We start from the raw sequence: 17,678 nt of genomic DNA on the forward strand, positions 1-17,678 counted from the left end.
ATTATTTTTCCTGCTAAAAATGAGATCATGTATTTTGTAAGCTGTTATACAGATGTCAGAAACTGGTATTACGAAAAACGTATTTTCTCAAACATTTTACTTAGAACCTCATCATTCACAAAGCTGGCTCCTTAACCTATACCTAAAACAGGTTTTACTTGCCACACTGTGTCAAACAAGACCTGTTTTGTTTTAATTCCAAGCAAAATGAGATTCTTCTTTCCATCAAAATGATAGACCAATTTTAGTAATAAGCAGTTACATTACTTAAGACTATAGCTTTAACTTCAAAAAGACTATTTAGCCAGAATATCACCTGCTTCCACCAAGTGCAAGGAATCCAGGTGTGACCCATGTTTGAAACTATGAGTGAACTCACTGGATGCTAGAATGCCATCAATAAACTCCTGCCGTGTTATCTTCCCATCCTGGTCCTTGTCAATTCGCCGGAAGAAATCCATCACCCGAGATTTTTTGTGATTCATCCAACGCATATACTTTTTCCTCCAGACATCAAAGTCAAAGTTGGCAAATTCCTTCAACTAGACAGAAATCGTAGGTGTCAACAAGACTTACTATTTTGATCCTCAAACCTGCCCAGAGCATACCCGGACTTTCAGACATTCAGTAAAGCCATGCAGGCCTTCTGGAGGGGCATCAACAATGACTTCCATGTGTTGCCTCTTTGGTGAAGGCACAATCTGGGTCCTTCACTGAAAGCCATGTACATGAGCTGTGGTATAATGACGCAGTGCGAGAAACAGTAACTGAACGACCACCATGGAAAATACGGAGCACGGAGAACAAGAATGGGTGGAGCCAGCCTTGCTTTCCCTTTGCACTTTTTCAAAGGATCACCTTCTTAGATGTAAGGGAATGGATTCTATCCCAGAAGAGAAGTCCTTCGCACTCCTCACTTACGTGATTTTGATAAGAACTATGATCACACGGAGGCCCATGTCAGAAGGCTCATGTTTCCCATCATTTTCTGAGATGAGATCATTTGAGTTCTGGCTGGAAGCATTAAGAATCCAACCCTGCACGCAAGCATGTTTCTTTGGAATGGCACCAGAGGGGGCAAAATGCCCGTCTGACTTCCATGTGAAATATTTGGCTTTGGCAGACAACAGCAGGCCTGTGCGGCGGGCAAGGCGATGTTGAGCTGCTTGACTATGTCAATGAGACAGACTCAGAATGGCTGAGGCAGCGCAGCAGTTTTCCCCCTGGCCTTTCAAACTCCAAAGTTGGAAGGAATAGAGAAAAAAAGAAAAAGCCAAAACCCAAATATGCTTAAAACTCAACTGACCTACAGAAATAACAACAAAAAACACAGAACACTCACTTCCGGGCATAGCTGCTTTGATACGCACAAATAAAAAAAAATATAAAAGGTATTAGAGGTTTGTTTTAGAAACTAGGAAGTGTAGCACTACATTTTTTAGGTTGGTTAATGACACTTCAAAATAGATTTGCTTTTCGTAATTAGTGAAGACTAGTGGAATAACAAGGTCACACAAGTTACCCTTATTTCATAATCGCGTAGCTTCTATCTTTACACAGAGGGCCCAATAATGGTCGTGACTGTGATGAGCTATGCACTCGGAGGTAACTTTGTGAAGTCATGCTCCTGATTCTTGACCACAGCCAGGTGCTGAGGAGGGTCGGGTCACAGGCCGGACCCCAGATGGACTGACTGGCTGCCTGCCTGCTTTCCCCAGCGAGGTGCTATGGCCCCCACCCTGTTGTGACCCCCGTGTGGCTTTCCGCCCGGGGGCCTGCAGGACAGAGCCCTGGCTCACACTGGTCTGTTTCCACTTCTACAGAAGCTGGTCATAAGAGGGCCTCAGAAGGTAAGAAGTCACCTCCCTCCAGGGAAGGCTGCCTGGCAGGGCCTCACCTCCTCCAGTCGATCCAAGGCGTCATTGAGCTTCCGCTGCCGCTCCAGCGCTAGGAGCCACACCTGCTGCCAGCGGGCGGACAGCTGGTTGACCCGTGGGTTTTTTGCTTCGGACTGTGAGAGGATTGGCATGGGAGGAGGTGTGGGCTGACTCAAGGACTTCCCTAAAAGGAAAAACAACCACGAGATTAGAAAAGCTGGTTTTGTCAGTTCACAAGGAGAAAGTGCCAGATGTGTTAACTCAGGACACCTTTCAAATGGTATCCAATCAGTAAATGTGAGAAGCAGCCTGGGACCTGGCAATATTCCGGTATTAAGCATACTCATTTCAAAACTACTGCTCCTCCTCCCAGCCAACAGGCATTTGTCTCATATCTTCCATTTATTCTGTCCTTTGCGAACTGAGGAAATGTCAGCTGAACCAAAAAAGCAATGGCTTGGGCGCCTGGGTGGCTCAGTTGGTTAAGCGACTGCCTTCGGCTCAGGTCATGATCCTGGAGTCACAGGATCGAGTCCCGCATTGGGCTCCCTGCTCGGCGGGGAGTCTGCTTCTCCCTCTGACCCTCCCCTCTCTCATGTGCTCTCTCTCATTCTCTCTCTCTCAAATAAATAAATAAAATCTTAAAAAAAAAAAAAAAAAAGCAATGGCTCTACAGGAGCTGATTTACCTGGTAACTAAGTCAGTGCAAACCAATGTAAACAGTTAGCACTGATGGCCACAACAATGGAACGGCCCCTGCAAGAACAATCTGCCTGACCACTTCAAAATTCTATGCCAGTCCAAGAAAATGGAATATAGTTACTATGTGGTGGTGTAAGAAAAGTGAGTTTCAAAAAAATATTTTTGTCTTGTTTTGTTTTAAAGTAGGCTCCACAGCCAATATGGGGCTTGAATTTACGACCCTGAGATCAAGAGTTGCAGCTCTACTGACTGAGCCAGCCAGGAGCCCCAAAAAGAAGTTTTTTGACAGGGATTTGGAAAGTGCTCATCTTCAAACAGCCAGAATGAAACACCCTAACACAGGAGGCTAGAAACATACTGCTGCCACTGCGAGATTTCTCGATGAAAGGCGTGTGAGCAGGCTCTATGTTTTTCCTTTTGTAGGTCTTCGTGACCCGGTCCACGTCAGGCTGTTTGCGAGTCATCTCCTCCATAAACGTCTGTCAAACACAAACAACAGGGATCAGAGTTCAGCGTTTTCTTGGACTAAGATAGAATCCAGCACCTTCTTACTCACAAAGCCCAAGCTCATGATGGAACAGATGCCTTTGTACACTATCTCATTCTTTTCAGGAAACATGGCTGAGCAAGGCACTTCATCAGTTGCTGGAAACCTAAAGGGATCAGACATGGCTTCTGATTCCAAGGAGCTCACAGCTGAGTGAGGAAAATCAGGAAGTCAGTGCAATGAATGGCACCCAGGATGGCAAAAACAGACCGAGGATGAGTCCCCACAGGCCAAGGCGCCAAGGAGAGCTGCCTAGAGATGGGCTTGAGTGTAGTAGTGAGGGATGAAGAACTGGCCAAAGACTGGGTGGAGGGTAGTCCCAGCAGAAGGCACAGTGCAGAGAGATCCAGGGAGCCTGACAGTGTAGTGAGCCAGGGCCCTTCAGATCACTGGCTGAACCCAAGATGCAATCAGAAGAACAGCAGGAGGGAGGGCTGGAGAGGGAGGCAGGAGAAAGATCCATTAAGGCCTTATGTTTGGCTAAGGGACTGGGATTTTATTTGGAGAGCAATGGAGGGCAACTGAGTTATTTTTGATTCAGAGAAGAGACCTGATGAGATCCTTACAGCTATGGTTCCTACTTCAGTATAGAAGGCAGGTCATGGTGGGGGATGAGTTAGGACACCACTGCAGTAACTGAAACAAAACACGGTGAGGGCCTGAGCCAGGGCAGGAAAGACAGAACCAAGGGGTATTCTGGAAGTAGGACAGCTAGAGCCCAGTGGCTGGCCAGATGTGGGGGTTGTAGGAAAGGCAGGCATCCCAGACACATCACAGAAGGTGGGTGGATGAGGAGGCAGGCTTGGAAGGGAGGGCGGGGTGCTGCCTCTGGTTTATACATCTAGACTTCTGGAGATAATGGTACCGGAGATGAAGGAACAGATGTGAAAGGTTTGGATTATAGGCGGTGGCTGAAGCTGTTGGACTAGATAAAACCTCAGCAGTGTGAGAAGAGGGTCAAGAATGGAACTTAAGCAAACACAACACTAACAAGTAGAGAGAGGAAAAGGAAACAGCTGAGAAGACTGAGAAGGAATAGTCAGAGAGATGGGAGAAAAACAAGATGGAAGGACAGAAGTCAAAAGAGGTTTTCAGAAGGAAGAGGCAACTCTGTCACATGTCGAATAAGACAAAGACTGGAAGCACCAGTTGGATTTGGCCAGTGGGACGTGACTGGGATAGTATTAGTGGTCTGATGGGGATGGGAGCCAGACCCAAGGGCCTGGGGAGTGAGTGGGAAACAAGGAGAAAAGACAGGGGACCAGAAGCTTGTTTGAAAAAGGAGGGAGGGAACAATGAGGGTAACTCCAAGGGAACACAGGGTTGAGAGAACATGTCTAGAAGGTTTGGAGGAAAGAGCAAATAGAATGGGAGAGCTTAAAGACACAAGGAAAAGAGGGGATCACAGAAGGGAGAGGGGTGGCCTTGAATAAGAAGATAATCTCTCAGTCAGGAGAGAAGGTGTCAATGTAGGCACCTTGATAGGAAGTACAGGGGGTTCTCAAAGGTGAGGCTAATTATTTACATACACTAAAAAGACTGTATGTCCACAATATAACTAAACAAGAGCCACACTTGCATTCAGTATAAACAATCATGGTCAAAAACCATCTTTGCCTCCCAAGGATATATTATGAAGATAGCTCAACTGAGCTTTCCTTCATTCAGTTTAGTTTGATGTGCTGTTCTTGCCCATCTCTGGGTTTAGGCAAGAGATCTTTCTGCACCCAGGTGTAAAACCTTGGCAGACTTCCGAGATGGCCCATAGGATTCCCACTCCTGGGGTACATGCCCTGTATCAGACCCTCCCCTTGAGGGAGGGTAATACCTGTGGAAAGAATGGGAGAATCGCTTCCTTGATTACACTTTACCATATAAGATCCGTCTGAGCAGGTTGGAGAGCCTCTCCTGCTGGTGCTGAAGACCTACACTGCCTCACTGTGAGCGCGCTGGGCAGTTGAGCCCTGAGGGCAGCCTCTGGGAGCCAACAGTGACTCCTGGCTGACAGCCAGCAAGAAAATGGAGACCCGGGTCCCACAATCACAAGGAGTCCGATTCTGCCAGCAACTGGAGTGAGCCTGGGCGAGAGCTGCAGAGCTGGCTGACACCTTGATTCGGCCCAGTAAGACCCTGAGAGGAGGACCCAGAGGACTCGTGTCCAGACACCTGCCCCATGGAAACTGCGAGATAATAAGCGTGTGTTGTCTGAAGCTGCTAAGTCTGTGCGAATATGATAAGCAGCCACTTAAAACCAAATAGACAGGGCTCCATGAGCCATGCAGGAACACCTGCGGCCGCCAGACCTGGCTACCATACCTGATGCTCAGCAATAAGGGCTTTCACTCGGTCAATGTTCTGAGGGATCGCCTCCTGGTCCCGCTGAATGAGGGTGGTCTCGGCCCACTGGATCCACGCCAGAAGTTCTTCCAAAAGCTCAGCATTAGCCACCAGTTCTGACAAGGCTGTTTCAAGACGCTGCTGGTGCTGCTTTGCCCAGGTCAGGACCTGGGGAGAGAGAAACCATCGCCTCTCTCAGTTGAGCACATCCTTCGTTTCCAAAGTCCATTTTGTCACCTGATCCTAACAATGACCTTCAGGAGGAAGACCACTCAGGCACTCAAGAGGTCTCACCCTTACTCCAGGGACAGAGCTGGAATAAGCAATCAGCACTCATGGAAACAAATCTAGTACACATGTCCTATTATACACAGGATTTCTCAGGAAGGAGGGAAAAATACAAAACCGAGTCCACTGGAATTTATCAGTGAACACATCACTACACCAGCACTATTATTCCAAATTGCTGCTCATTACCGAGAAAACAGTCATTACTAAAATGCTAACTTAACTCTTATTGAGATACCCAGAGTGAGTGAAAAATTCTTATCTGGGAGGTGGGTGGAGAAAACTCAGTAGCGTTTTGTTCCTATAAACCCACTATATGGGGCACGTGTCGTCTTCCTCTAAAACCAGGAACTCACCTCCTCAAAGCGAGCCCGGATGATGGTGATCCAGTGCTTGATGGTAGTGATGCAATCGGGGTGGCAGACAGCCAGGATGGCCTCTCCCATTGCTACTGCTGTGCTAACATCCGCTCGCTTTTCTTCCACTTTCTTCATGAACTCCTAAACAAAAAAGATTTGAAAACCAAAACTAAAGAAATCTACTCTAGCAGCACTGTTAACTTACACTGTGAGAGGGGGAAAGATTTCAGTGTAGTTTTTCCCTCCGTATGTGTTCACACAGGCCCCTACAAGCCTGCATCCCTGTGTCTCTGGTACTTTCTTTCCAGTTCTAACAGATGTGAGGAGGTGAAGGGTTTACACAAGAATGACTGCCTCTGCTACAGGTAACAAAGACGAGGAGGGACACAGATGGGCGCCCCCTTTCCCAGGCTGGGCGTGACCCTCGTCCTATTCTGAGTTTCTCTTTTTTTAAAAAAATCCTGTTTTAATTCGCTTCTGTGTGTATAAACAAACAGTACTGTCTTGGACAAATGACAGCTATAAAACACTATAATATTTTAAAAATACCAGCAACAGAATACCAAATGCCAAAACCAAGATTAAAATCTCCTAGTGGGTAATACGAAAATTAAAAAAGGAAATATTTCCCATCTTATTAGGACAGATTGTGGCCCCAGATACCGCATTGTATTCTGAAGCTTGGTAAGAGGCTCAGGGCCCGAAGCTGATTAACATAAGGAAAGCCAAACCAAGCCCTGTGCACGTGAGAAGTCTAGAGAGGGTGGAATAGTCCACAGTTTTCTTCATATGATACCATGCTGTTTCACTTGTTTACAACCAACATGCATTACACTTTTGTAAAAACAAATGAATGATCTTCAAGGTGTCACAAAACCCACTAGTGATTTGCCTCTCATTCCTGCTATAAACCAATAAGCTGGGCCCATTCCGGTTCTAGTGCTTTGCACATGAGGTCCACAATTCCCAAGCAAAAGCTGCCTTCCTTGAGTGGCGGGCAGCCCTCACCCTTGGGTCACCGTGGGTCACTGCACGCTGGGGCTGGATTACCTTATGGGTGTCAATGAGAGCCTGTAAGGCCTCTGTGTCATCTGGAAGTGCTCCCCGAAAGCGAAGCGTCTGCTCTGCTTCAGAAAGCCACTCCAACAGCATGTGGACTGTGTCTCGAAACTCTTCCGCCTGAAATAACCAAGCACAACAGACTGAACCTCTCTGCAGCCAAGGTCCTGAACACGGGGGTACGCCAGGAAAAGGGTTGGCCCTGAACTCATTAGTGCATCGTAGGCGCTGATGGCCCTCTCAAGGCCCCCCACAAAGGTCATCTTTCATTTGCAGATCTTGGAAAAGCAACTGAACTCCTTTTTTTCCTCTAATACAAATGAATGTTAAAATCTTGTAGAACATTCAGAATATCAATGTTTCACTTTATGTTCATTTTGAGACTGGCTGGAACTGATCCTGATAAAGAAATGAGAATGAATCTGCTCAGATCCTCCCCCTTGGGTTGTCCCCACTAAAGTCTCTGACCTGTTTTAAGGCCTGCTCAAGTCGGCTTTGTTTGGAGACAGAGAGTTTGCACACAGTGTCCCAGCGAGTGCTCAGTTCCTGGAGCTGTCCTTTCACCCATGTGGTGTCATCACGACTGTTCTCAATCAGCTCTCGGCCTGACCGCTTCAGTACCTGAACAGTTCCTGTTCGCTTTCCCAGTTCCTTCTGGAAAACCTAGAAAAGAAAAACAGAGGAATCAGTTTGCTGAGAAATGTTTTGAACCCAAGAAGCAAAACCACAGAGGAAAGGAATCGCTTAGTTCCATTCTCCTCAGTAGGTTCCAGTTGTGCATCTTTTACGCAGAGCGAGACAGGACAATGTGTAAGAAAACCACCCAGAAGAGGTGGCTCTAAAGATGAAGGGCGTGGCCCTGGATAAGCTGCTTAGCTGGAGTCCCAGTTTCCTAACTTGTAACATAGGAATGATGTTATAGCAAAATTTCCAGAATTGTGGGAGTTAAGTAAGAACACATTTGCCACGCGCACAGTAAGAGTTTGATGTAATTTCAAGTAAAGCTGAATGCTTTGTGCTAAAACAAGAGGACATTATGGAGGTTAACATGACAGGTGTAGGTTACACATAAACATTGCTGTGCATGGTGTTGGGCTTGCTTGGGTCAAAAGCAGCTAAAAAAAGAACTCATTTTCATTTTAGGAGTCAGTGGAAATGGAGATCTTGAGGGGTTCTCAGTTTAAATTCATTGTGTGACTCAACTGAAAGATACAAACAGGAAGGGGGGGCAAACCCCAAGATGGTATTTACACATTGCCAAATCTGAATCAAAGCAATTTGGGTAAATTCACTGTGACTGATGCAGAATCCCAGCAATACACACAGAGTGAGGCAAGGTCTCTCCGATGAACAGAGACACAGGCTCGTGTAGCCTTCCCTTCTCGGCTGGATGGGAGCATGCGCAGGCCTGCAGAGGCCGAGGACCCAATGGCTCTGCCTCCCTGCGGCGCCCCTCCCGCCCCTCACCTTATGGGCGTCCATGAGGTTCATGACGAGGTCGAGGTCCCCGTGCACGGGCTGGTCCTCGGCCAGCTGCGGCTCCACCTTGTACAGCCAGTCGACCAAGGCCTGCAAAGCATCCATGAATTGGCCAGAAAACAGCAGGGCCTCCTCCAACTTGTGCTGCCTGAGAAAAGCACACAAACCTCACTGTTTTTAGAGATCCCTTTTCTTTGGCTGGCTCAGTCCTGACTGCTGAATGGAATACTGCTTGAACTCTAGAGAGAGGGGACCCTCCGTGCTGGGCTGGTTTGAAATAGAGTAAAAAGTGACTAAGAGATATGCCTAGACATTTTTAATCAAACTATTCTCTAGAATGGAGTAAGTGTAGTGTAGGAGGTGGGTACAGATGCCCTCCTGGCACCTAAAGAATCCAACGGTTATACACATGGATACACCCTAATCACCTAAGGTCTGTGTTAATCATTTTATACCACTTAGGTAGAGGATGATGGTTTTGGTCATGGTCTGTAGTCAGGAGTTCAACTACCAGCTCTACACCAGTTGTGTGACCCTGGGCTGTCTCATCACCTGTTTGAACCTCAGTCACCTCATCTAAAAAATGGAAGTACAAATAATACAAAGATACCATATTACTTAGCATAGCATAGTGGGTACAAGTGGATAAAAGTACAACTTATGGAACCAAATCCAACAGCTTCAAATCCCAGCTCTGCTGCTTAGTAGCTGAGTGACCTTTGGCGGGAGTTAAGAAACCTCTTTATGATCACTTTTCTCATCTGTAAAATGGGAATAACAGTACCCCCCCTCAGTGGTTGTTAGGAGGATTACATGATTAGTAGCCTCTGTTTGGCACGTGCTCAGTAGTAATCACCCAGTAAAGGTCAGGCATTATGATGGTTAAATGAGGTGATACGCGCAGAGATTTTGCTCGCTGTCCGACACAGTGAGCGAGCTCACTGAAAAGCTGTTAGTATCACAAACTGGTCACTGACAAATATTTGGAGTTACTAATCTTCTGTGGCTGTTGGCTTGAGTTTCTAGGCCTCTCTCTCTACTACAGTAAGATTCAAGCTTAAAATGAGAATTTTAACATTTTTTTATTATTGTCACATTAATCACCATACATTACATCATTAGTATTTGATGTAGGGTTCCATGATCCATTGTGTGCGTATAACACCCAGTGCTCCATGCAGAACGTGCCCTCTTTAGAGAATTTTAATATTTTACTCAACTTATTTTATAACTCTCATTGAATGAAGTAGAAATATCAAGATGCTATAAAACCTATTTTGATGCATTAGCTTTATGGCCATTTTATGGAATCCGGTAATAGTCTGTTAGTTTTGGGATAATACACAGACCCACGAAGCAAATAATCATACTCACCTCTCCACAGACTTGCCACAAACAGTATCCCATTTGTCTCTGACTTCTCCCAGTAAATTGTCAAGTTTCTGAGTGTCATCAGGAAGCAAAGTCTTTTCTTTCAAGGCTCTGCCGGTTCGAATTGTGGTATCATACACAGGCTGTTTGCCGCCAAGAGTTTTCTGAAACTCCTGTTTCCAAAAAGGAAAGAAAAAAACAATGCTAAAAGTCAGATGACGTCTTGATTTGGAACAAAGAAAAATTTTCAGTATTCGGGTTGGTAATCAGAATATGAATGTCCTTACCTCTTGAACTAACAATAGCTTATCCTTAAGAAATTTATCAATTTTTGTTTATACCATATACAGCATGACAATTTCTAAAAGCCTATAGTTTTAACTGGTTACTCCCACAATCACTTTGTTTGAGCTGTTATTTAAATGACCATAACTCTTATGGTTAGACACGGTCTAGATATAAAATGGAATGCTGGTTTCATCACCTTGACTTTCCAACATTAACTGATTTTCTTTTAACTAGCTCTGACCTCCATTTTTAGCAATCTTCAGTGACTACCAAGCTCAGGACCTAAGAACCACGAACTGCTTTACCTTATGCTTAGAGAGCTGGAGTTTAATTTTGTCTGGGTCATTGGATATCTCCAGCTCCGAGTCCAGGTGACTCTCTGCATCTTCTAGCCAGTCGATCAGCTTTTTCCAAGCTTCATGGAACTACAATTATATAAAAAATAACTTATAAAAGGAATGACCATGCAAACTATACTTTTATGAAAATCATTCCAGAGACTCCACACATGTAGCCCAAGGTTGTTCAATAAATTGGTATCTTTCTTTCATAACTCACTTGTTTTGCCCGCTTCCTGGCATCATCCAGTGATCGCCCTCTTTCAATAGACCGCTGGACAACCTTCTCCCATCGAGACTGGACACTAACCAGCAAATTCTTGATCAGAACAACGTCCTGTTTTTGGCTAAGGAACTTTAACTGATTCCCAGTTTGATCCAGCTCAATGATCTGGTCTCGATGAGCACTGACCTCATTAGCGAACACCTGAGGGGAAAATATTGCTCTTTTTAAACTGAAGATAAGAGAGAGGAGCTTCTCTTCCAACTAGTCCTCTCAAAAGGAGGGGAATATCATAATGTCATAGTTACCTTGTGCTCCTCTATCTGGGAAAGGACAGTGTTTAAAATCAGGCTGGGAGGAGAGGCGATGTTGAGATTCTGCTCCGCTAGAGTGAGCCAGTTGATAAACTCTTGCAGGGAATTCTGGAATTCTGTTGCCAGGTTGAGGGCCTCTTCCAGCTTTGACTGAATTTTAATTAAAACACACACACAAAAAGAAAAAGTGCCAAATTCAGGAATTGTAGCTTCAAGGACAAAGGCATGAATTGTACACCAAATGAAATGCCCTCTAAAAAGGAAGCCTCATGTAATCAACCTCCAAACATGCCTTGTTTACAAAAAAGGGGGCAATTTAATGTTAGTGTCTGAAACCAAAACAACCATGTATGAAAAGGAAAGAGCACAATTTGCAGTTATGTTGCTTTTTCTTCCATTCCCCACTTCCTGGGACATTAAAGGACAGGGATGAAACTATTCAGTAATGTACCCAGTGAACAGATCCTTCAGTGGTGACAGCTTCAGGGTCAGTTCCTCCCCGCTTGTGCACATGCTTTCTCTCTTAAATAAATAAGACTTTTTTTTTTTTAAGGTTTTATTTATTTGACAGAGAGAGCACAAGCAGGGAGAGTGGCAGGCAGAGAAAGAGGGAGAAGCAGGCTCCCCGCAGAGCAAGGGAAGCCCAACGTGAGACTCGATCCCAGGACCCCGGGACCACGACCCAAGCTGAAGGCAGTTGCCTAAACAACTGAGCCACCCAGGCGCCCAATAAATAAGATCTTAAAAAAAAAAAAAAAAAAGAGTTGCATGCTCCACTGACAAAGCAAGCCAGGCGCCCCTGAAGCTCATTTTTAATTTTTAAGCTACAAGAAGAAAAGGTAATAAAAGCTGTAATATTCTAAGCAAAAATCTGACAATACTAGATATAAATTTTTAGAAACTTTGATCTAAATCAGAATGGCAAAAACAATGGCTCATTCGGGGCATGTGCCACTGCCCAAGAATATACCCCAATTCCAGAGTCTATAAGCTCTAGTCTCAGAGATAAGCTCTACCCACACACCTAGGGGATGGCCTCTGTCTCTGGTCCATCTACCAGACAGGCATAGTGGAATAATGATTTTTGTAACCTAGGAAAACACTATAATGAATGTTACAAAAACATAAGGGCCCAATCTAAACCAATCAAGAGGAAAAAGAAACTATATCCCTCAAATTTATCATAGAAATGCTTGGAAATTAATATACTGCAAGTTCCTAGATGACAGGAAATCTTTCCACATCATTTTATCTGTATCTTCTTTAATATAGCACCACACACATTTAATAAATGATTTTAGGGATACTGAAATGTAATGTTCTGCAAAATCAGAAATAACTATCCTTGATACCTGGCCCTTGTCGGACCAGTTCCACCAGTCATGGGTAACTATTTCTTGAGGCAACCTGCTCCACTGATGGGAAAGCCTTCTAGAAACTTCTTGATTATGAGCCAGAATCTGCCTCGGTTTAATTAGTCTTAGTTCTGCTTTCTGCAGAATTAGAACAAAGCCTTACATTCAGTTCCTCTGGTCATTCTTCGTGTAAGAGAATTACCAGACCCCACAATAAAAGAACTCTAGGAAATTAACGCTTCTCTCAAAATGTTCATTTAGATGTGTGAATCGTTGTTTTATGTCCTTCTGCCCATTAAATTTCACAATGATAGAGTCCACGCCTTTGCTTCCACTATACACCTAGCAGCACAGTGCCTGGTACATACGTGCTTAGTAACTATTGAATGGATGTGGCCAACAGATTTGAACACGTATTTTACATTTGATCTGCCCAGTATAGAAACTCTGCGCTGAGTGATCATCTGAAACTCGGTATTCATAAAAACCAGTGTTTTGAGGCCTTGATCCCTGATCACTTTTCTTTTGAAGAGAATTTGATTTTTGAAGAAGAATGGGAAGAGGTCACATAATCTACTTTCCCCTGATTTTTAGTAAAATTCTCTGCATACTGCATTTATACTAGAGTCCAAATTCTTTGTGGAGAATGTTAGCCCAACTTCCTGCACACTCTGTTCCCACCCTTCCAATCCCAAGCCAGCGACTCCAACTTAACCTGGTTTTTCAGTAGGAACTCAATTCAGTGATTAATATGGGCTATAAGTTCATCACTGAGCAGTAACAGCCAATAATGTCTTAACTGGTAAAGGCAGAAAAGGAATGAATAATAAAAGCAAATATCAGCAGAAACTAGTGCCGTCAATGCAACTTGACACAGATACAAAATAGAAATTTAACAGAAGATAAGAGAGCTTGACTAGCACAAAAGTGATCCTGAGGATATCAGTTCTGCAACTTCTGGTACCATGTACTGGTCTTCGAAAAATCTCCAAAGAAACTAGATGGTAATTACATGCAATCGCCAAGCAAACTACTCAAGCCCAGTAATCACACCCTGTATTTTGTGGTGATACCTTTCTTTCTTCCATCTTACTGCTGACCACATGCCACTTCTGCTCCAAGAGAGCTACACTCTGTTCTGTCTTTGAGCCAGACCCAGAGTCGTCACGGCTTAGAAGCATGAGCCTGCCCTTGTCAAGCAGTTGATTATAAGTCTCTTCCTTGGCTTTGAGCTGGGAATAGAGTTCCTGCAAAAAAAAAAAGGGCATGAAAGAGACTGGCAATGATAATTCCCTGAGAGACACCCACAGATTTATGAGCACAGTTGGAAAAGTCCAGGAAGGTCTCATTCTTGATTAAAACCCTTTCTTTTGAATTCAATTCAATTGCTGAGCAATGAATCCTACCATTCTTCATTAAAATTAAAATAATTTTGTTATCAAGTAAAGAGGATCTTTTTAAGGATCAGAGATCACAAAAATAGACCCCAATAATTTATTTCTCCGTTTCCTGAAATAGTTGCCTAGAAATTATGTTGCCTTTTTTTCTTAGTCCCTTTCTTAAAATATTGTATCTATTGATTTCCCTAAGTCCCCCAAACACTCTTTTCCTAAGTAGAGACACATCTGTGTTATGTATTTGTCTTTTTTTTTTTTAAAGATTTTATTTATTTATTCATGAGAGACAGACAGACAGAGAGAGAGAGAGAGAGAGAGAAGCAGGCTCCCCGCTGAGCAGGGAGCCCGACGCGGGACTCGATCCCAGGACCCTGGGATCATGACCTGAGCCGAAGGCAGACGCTTAACTATCTGAGCCACCCAGGCGCCCTATGTATTTGTCTTCTTGATGCTCTCACCTTTACATCAATATTCTTATGCCAACAGACTGACCAACTCAAAATTTACCAGCTCACCAATGTATTTCCAGTCCAGCTTCCCTGTCACCACTGCTGCCCGTGGTAGGGGCTATTAATGCCCACATAAAAGCAACAATCCTTAGGTTGTACTATATTGTCGATAAAAATGCATACTTTGTAGACTCCCAGATACATACAGGTCTGTGAACAGTAAGGAGCTGCTGAATAGGGCATTATGTTCAACTTCAAGAAATGTCTATTACCATATGTGTATCAAGCTGTTCCCTAGCAGTTTCAGGAAGTCCTCCTGTGGGCTTAGATGCAGAAAGTTGGGTCTCCATTCTAGTCAGTTCCAAGAGGAAATCTTCAATTTCACTGTGGAAACCCTGAGCCTTTGAGAAAAGACACATCAGCAAGGTCAGCAGTCAATTCTCAGCTTCAAGAGTAAACTTCCTAAATGACCATATGAGGAGCCTATCCTGAGGGAGGAATTCTGGGCTGCTCTCAGGGTGGGTCTGTTGCTGGATTAGCATGGAGCCAATATAGTTATTTCTAGAATCTAGCAGAATCCTTTGGACTTCACTGTAACCTATCACTGATGTCTGATATAACTTGATGAATTGACTGACAGATGGATGGTGGCGGGGGGGCGGACCCTGACTCAATGCAAGAAATAGCCGAATCTGTGAGCAAGCTTTGTTGTAGCCAAGATCTACTAACTTTGAATAGTAACTGAAGAGACTAGGCTACAGACAAATCCAAAAACAACCACTCACAATCAAAGGTATTCTTTCCAGACAAGTTCCAGCATGGAACTGACCTTCCTCTTAAGACATGGAGTGGAGCAGGTGGAGGGGATTCTATTCCACAGTGCTCTCCCTTGACTGGCTCAGATAGGTGCTCCTCCGGACGCGGTGACGCGCACAGCCCCAGCCACCTGGCCGGGACAACACACGTACCTGCTGCAGTGTCAACTGAAGCTGTTGCTCTCTCTCCTCCGTTTTTTGTAACACCGACTCCCAGCACTGGTTCATGGTTTCCAAACGGCTCCTTAGGCTGCTGGCATCATCTCCGGCACTAGATTCAAGAAGCTCATTGCCAGCTTTGTTGACTGTTTCCACTGTGGCTTGATGCGCCAAAACATCATTTTTTAGAACCTAAAAGAATGTTGAACATCATCATTTATTTCCACAGGTATCATCAAGCCTGGTTCTCTACGGTGCACACAATATCAGGAGGCTTCTGGTGACAGTATTTGGTCTCAAACCAATAGGCTAAGAGTTGAAAACTAAGAGCACTTACATGATGCTTTGCGAGCTCAACTTCAATGACTTTTGGGTCTCCGCTTATTGGTCTCTGAGCGTCTAACAACTCCTCAGTGTGAGTCAGCCAGCTCATTAGTTCCTCTAAGGCATGTTGGAACTGGCCAAGGGCCAGGAGAGCACCTTCTAGTTTGTGCTACTCAAAAAAGATAAAAAGGAAACACTTGTCAGGAACTTAGAAAACAGTAGCTGGTTGTCCACTGGTGGACTCTACCACCTGCCTCACCTGCCTGTGGGCAATTTTTTCACCCAGGTTCTCCCAGAGGTGTTTGAGTTCCGTCAACGGTTCTCGGATAATGTCTCTGTCCGTCTCATCTGTAGCTTTCTTTAACATCAGTTCACCCTGGTGATTGAGCTTTTCCATCTCAATTTGCTGTTGGTAAACTTCCACTTTGAACTCCTACCAAAGACATACTTCATGTTAACATCAAACCAAGTCTTTAAAAACGAAAACACAACTCTTCTTCAAAAGCCATTCCCAGTCACAAACCTTCATTTCATTTAACTGATCTTTAACAGTGTTGAGGTCAGTGCCGACAGGGGGCATGGTGCAGAGCTTAATCACCGTGTTATCTAGCCAGTCAAACATAGCCTAAAATAAAGATACAAAAAGTCAAAAGCTAAAAAAAGCACCAGCTGTTGGGAGAGAATTAACATCATCTCTGCTGACATAAGCAGACAAAAATCAAAGTACCCTGTGCTGTTTGTGTTTTTAGGTGGGGGGGTGGGGTGGGGGCAGAGGTAAAGGGATAATGATCTTTACTCCAGTAACATGGAGATTTAAGAATGGAGCCAGCACTATTAGGACAATGTCCAAAATGAACTACACTCTGGAAAAACTGTGAATAAAAGTTAGCATTTGTCATGGCCACCTAGCGAGCTCAGGATGTGGTGAACGTACTGTGCCAGGCTGTGCTTTAAGGCAACCTGGGTTTGGAACCTCCGGCAAGCAAGGACTCACACCGTGTGACCAGCTTCACTGCACGGCCACCCTGAGGATAAAGGTGATGATGGAAAACACGGCAAGAAGAGCAGAAATTTGGAGATCAGTACTTTTCTCATCAGGAGCGGGAAACTTAGGCTAGAAATACCGAAACAGCACTGTCTTAGGTTTGAGAATGCTCCAAGTCCTGCAAGGTGATCCACGCTGATGCTGGCTTTGGAATATGACAGAAAGAACACTGAACCTTCCTTCTGCTGTGGCCTCTCACCTGAAGAGTGTCCTGATACTGCACAGCGGCCTGCATGGCATCCTCAAGCTTTTCTAGCCTCTCCTTCCAGGTTTTGTTTAAGCTCTCCCAGGCATTATTCAGCTAGGGGAAAAACAGATTCTTTAATTAATACCAGTCTTCAGTGTGAGTCCACTAATGTTTCATCTAAATTCCATATCCATTTTTCCCAGACCTCATCAATGCTCTTCTTCACTTCGGGCTTCTCCGTTTCTCCACAGGCAAAAATCAAATCTGCTCCAAGGATTCGAATAAACTCCAATTCTTCATGCAGACCATCGGTCTCTTCCTTAATAGTCTACATGTAAATGAACAGAACATAAGCCAAAACAGAAAGCAGAACAGAACTTCCCAAATTTTGCAAATGTAATTTATACCCTTATCAACAGCAGATGTTGAACAGAACTGTCAATTTCACGAAAGCCTTCAATGTCCTTAATATTTCACCTACCCAAACAGTGAAACTTCACACTCGGTTCATTTCTCTTTACTCTCTCGCACACACACAATATAGATGTTTGAAATATATTTATATATATCACAGTATGTATAAAATAGTCTAGGAAAGGTCTAGTGAGTGCTAATAGTTTACCAAAGGTTCATCCTTCCAGCCTCCAAGAGGTTATAATCTACAGCCAGAAATCTATCACGGGGGTTGTGGGATTGAGCCCTTTGTTGGGCTCTGTACTCAGCGAAGAGTCTGCTTCAGATTCTCTCTCCCTCCCACTCACTCAA

The 17,678-nt window shown here is 44.4% G+C and overlaps 1 protein-coding gene across 21 annotated transcripts in view; it reads right to left on the bottom strand.

Moving 5' to 3' along the window:
- MACF1 (microtubule actin crosslinking factor 1) overlaps positions 1-17,678 on the bottom strand; it is a 339,058-nt gene that overhangs the window by 18,928 nt on the left and 302,452 nt on the right. For all 21 annotated transcript variants that reach the window (XM_054512972.2, XM_054512971.2, XM_054512970.2 and 18 more), the window contains 20 exons: positions 17,119-17,241; positions 16,926-17,027; positions 16,205-16,306; positions 15,941-16,114; positions 15,695-15,850; positions 15,352-15,549; positions 14,656-14,784; positions 13,611-13,784; positions 11,177-11,332; positions 10,866-11,072; positions 10,613-10,732; positions 10,023-10,192; positions 8,637-8,796; positions 7,638-7,832; positions 7,161-7,289; positions 6,108-6,251; positions 5,443-5,631; positions 2,938-3,058; positions 1,898-2,061; positions 380-542 (listed from right to left, as the gene is read on the bottom strand). In XM_054512972.2, the coding sequence (XP_054368947.2) occupies positions 380-542; positions 1,898-2,061; positions 2,938-3,058; positions 5,443-5,631; positions 6,108-6,251; positions 7,161-7,289; positions 7,638-7,832; positions 8,637-8,796; positions 10,023-10,192; positions 10,613-10,732; positions 10,866-11,072; positions 11,177-11,332; positions 13,611-13,784; positions 14,656-14,784; positions 15,352-15,549; positions 15,695-15,850; positions 15,941-16,114; positions 16,205-16,306; positions 16,926-17,027; positions 17,119-17,241 (3,076 nt within the window). The remainder of the gene's footprint in view (positions 1-379; positions 543-1,897; positions 2,062-2,937; positions 3,059-5,442; positions 5,632-6,107; positions 6,252-7,160; positions 7,290-7,637; positions 7,833-8,636; positions 8,797-10,022; positions 10,193-10,612; positions 10,733-10,865; positions 11,073-11,176; positions 11,333-13,610; positions 13,785-14,655; positions 14,785-15,351; positions 15,550-15,694; positions 15,851-15,940; positions 16,115-16,204; positions 16,307-16,925; positions 17,028-17,118; positions 17,242-17,678) is intronic.

Source organism: Mirounga angustirostris, unplaced genomic scaffold (genome assembly GCF_029215605.1).
Source record: "Mirounga angustirostris isolate CCGP_5_RB_7025 unplaced genomic scaffold, mMirAng1.0.hap1 SCAF_4, whole genome shotgun sequence".
NCBI lineage: Eukaryota > Metazoa > Chordata > Mammalia > Carnivora > Phocidae > Mirounga > Mirounga angustirostris.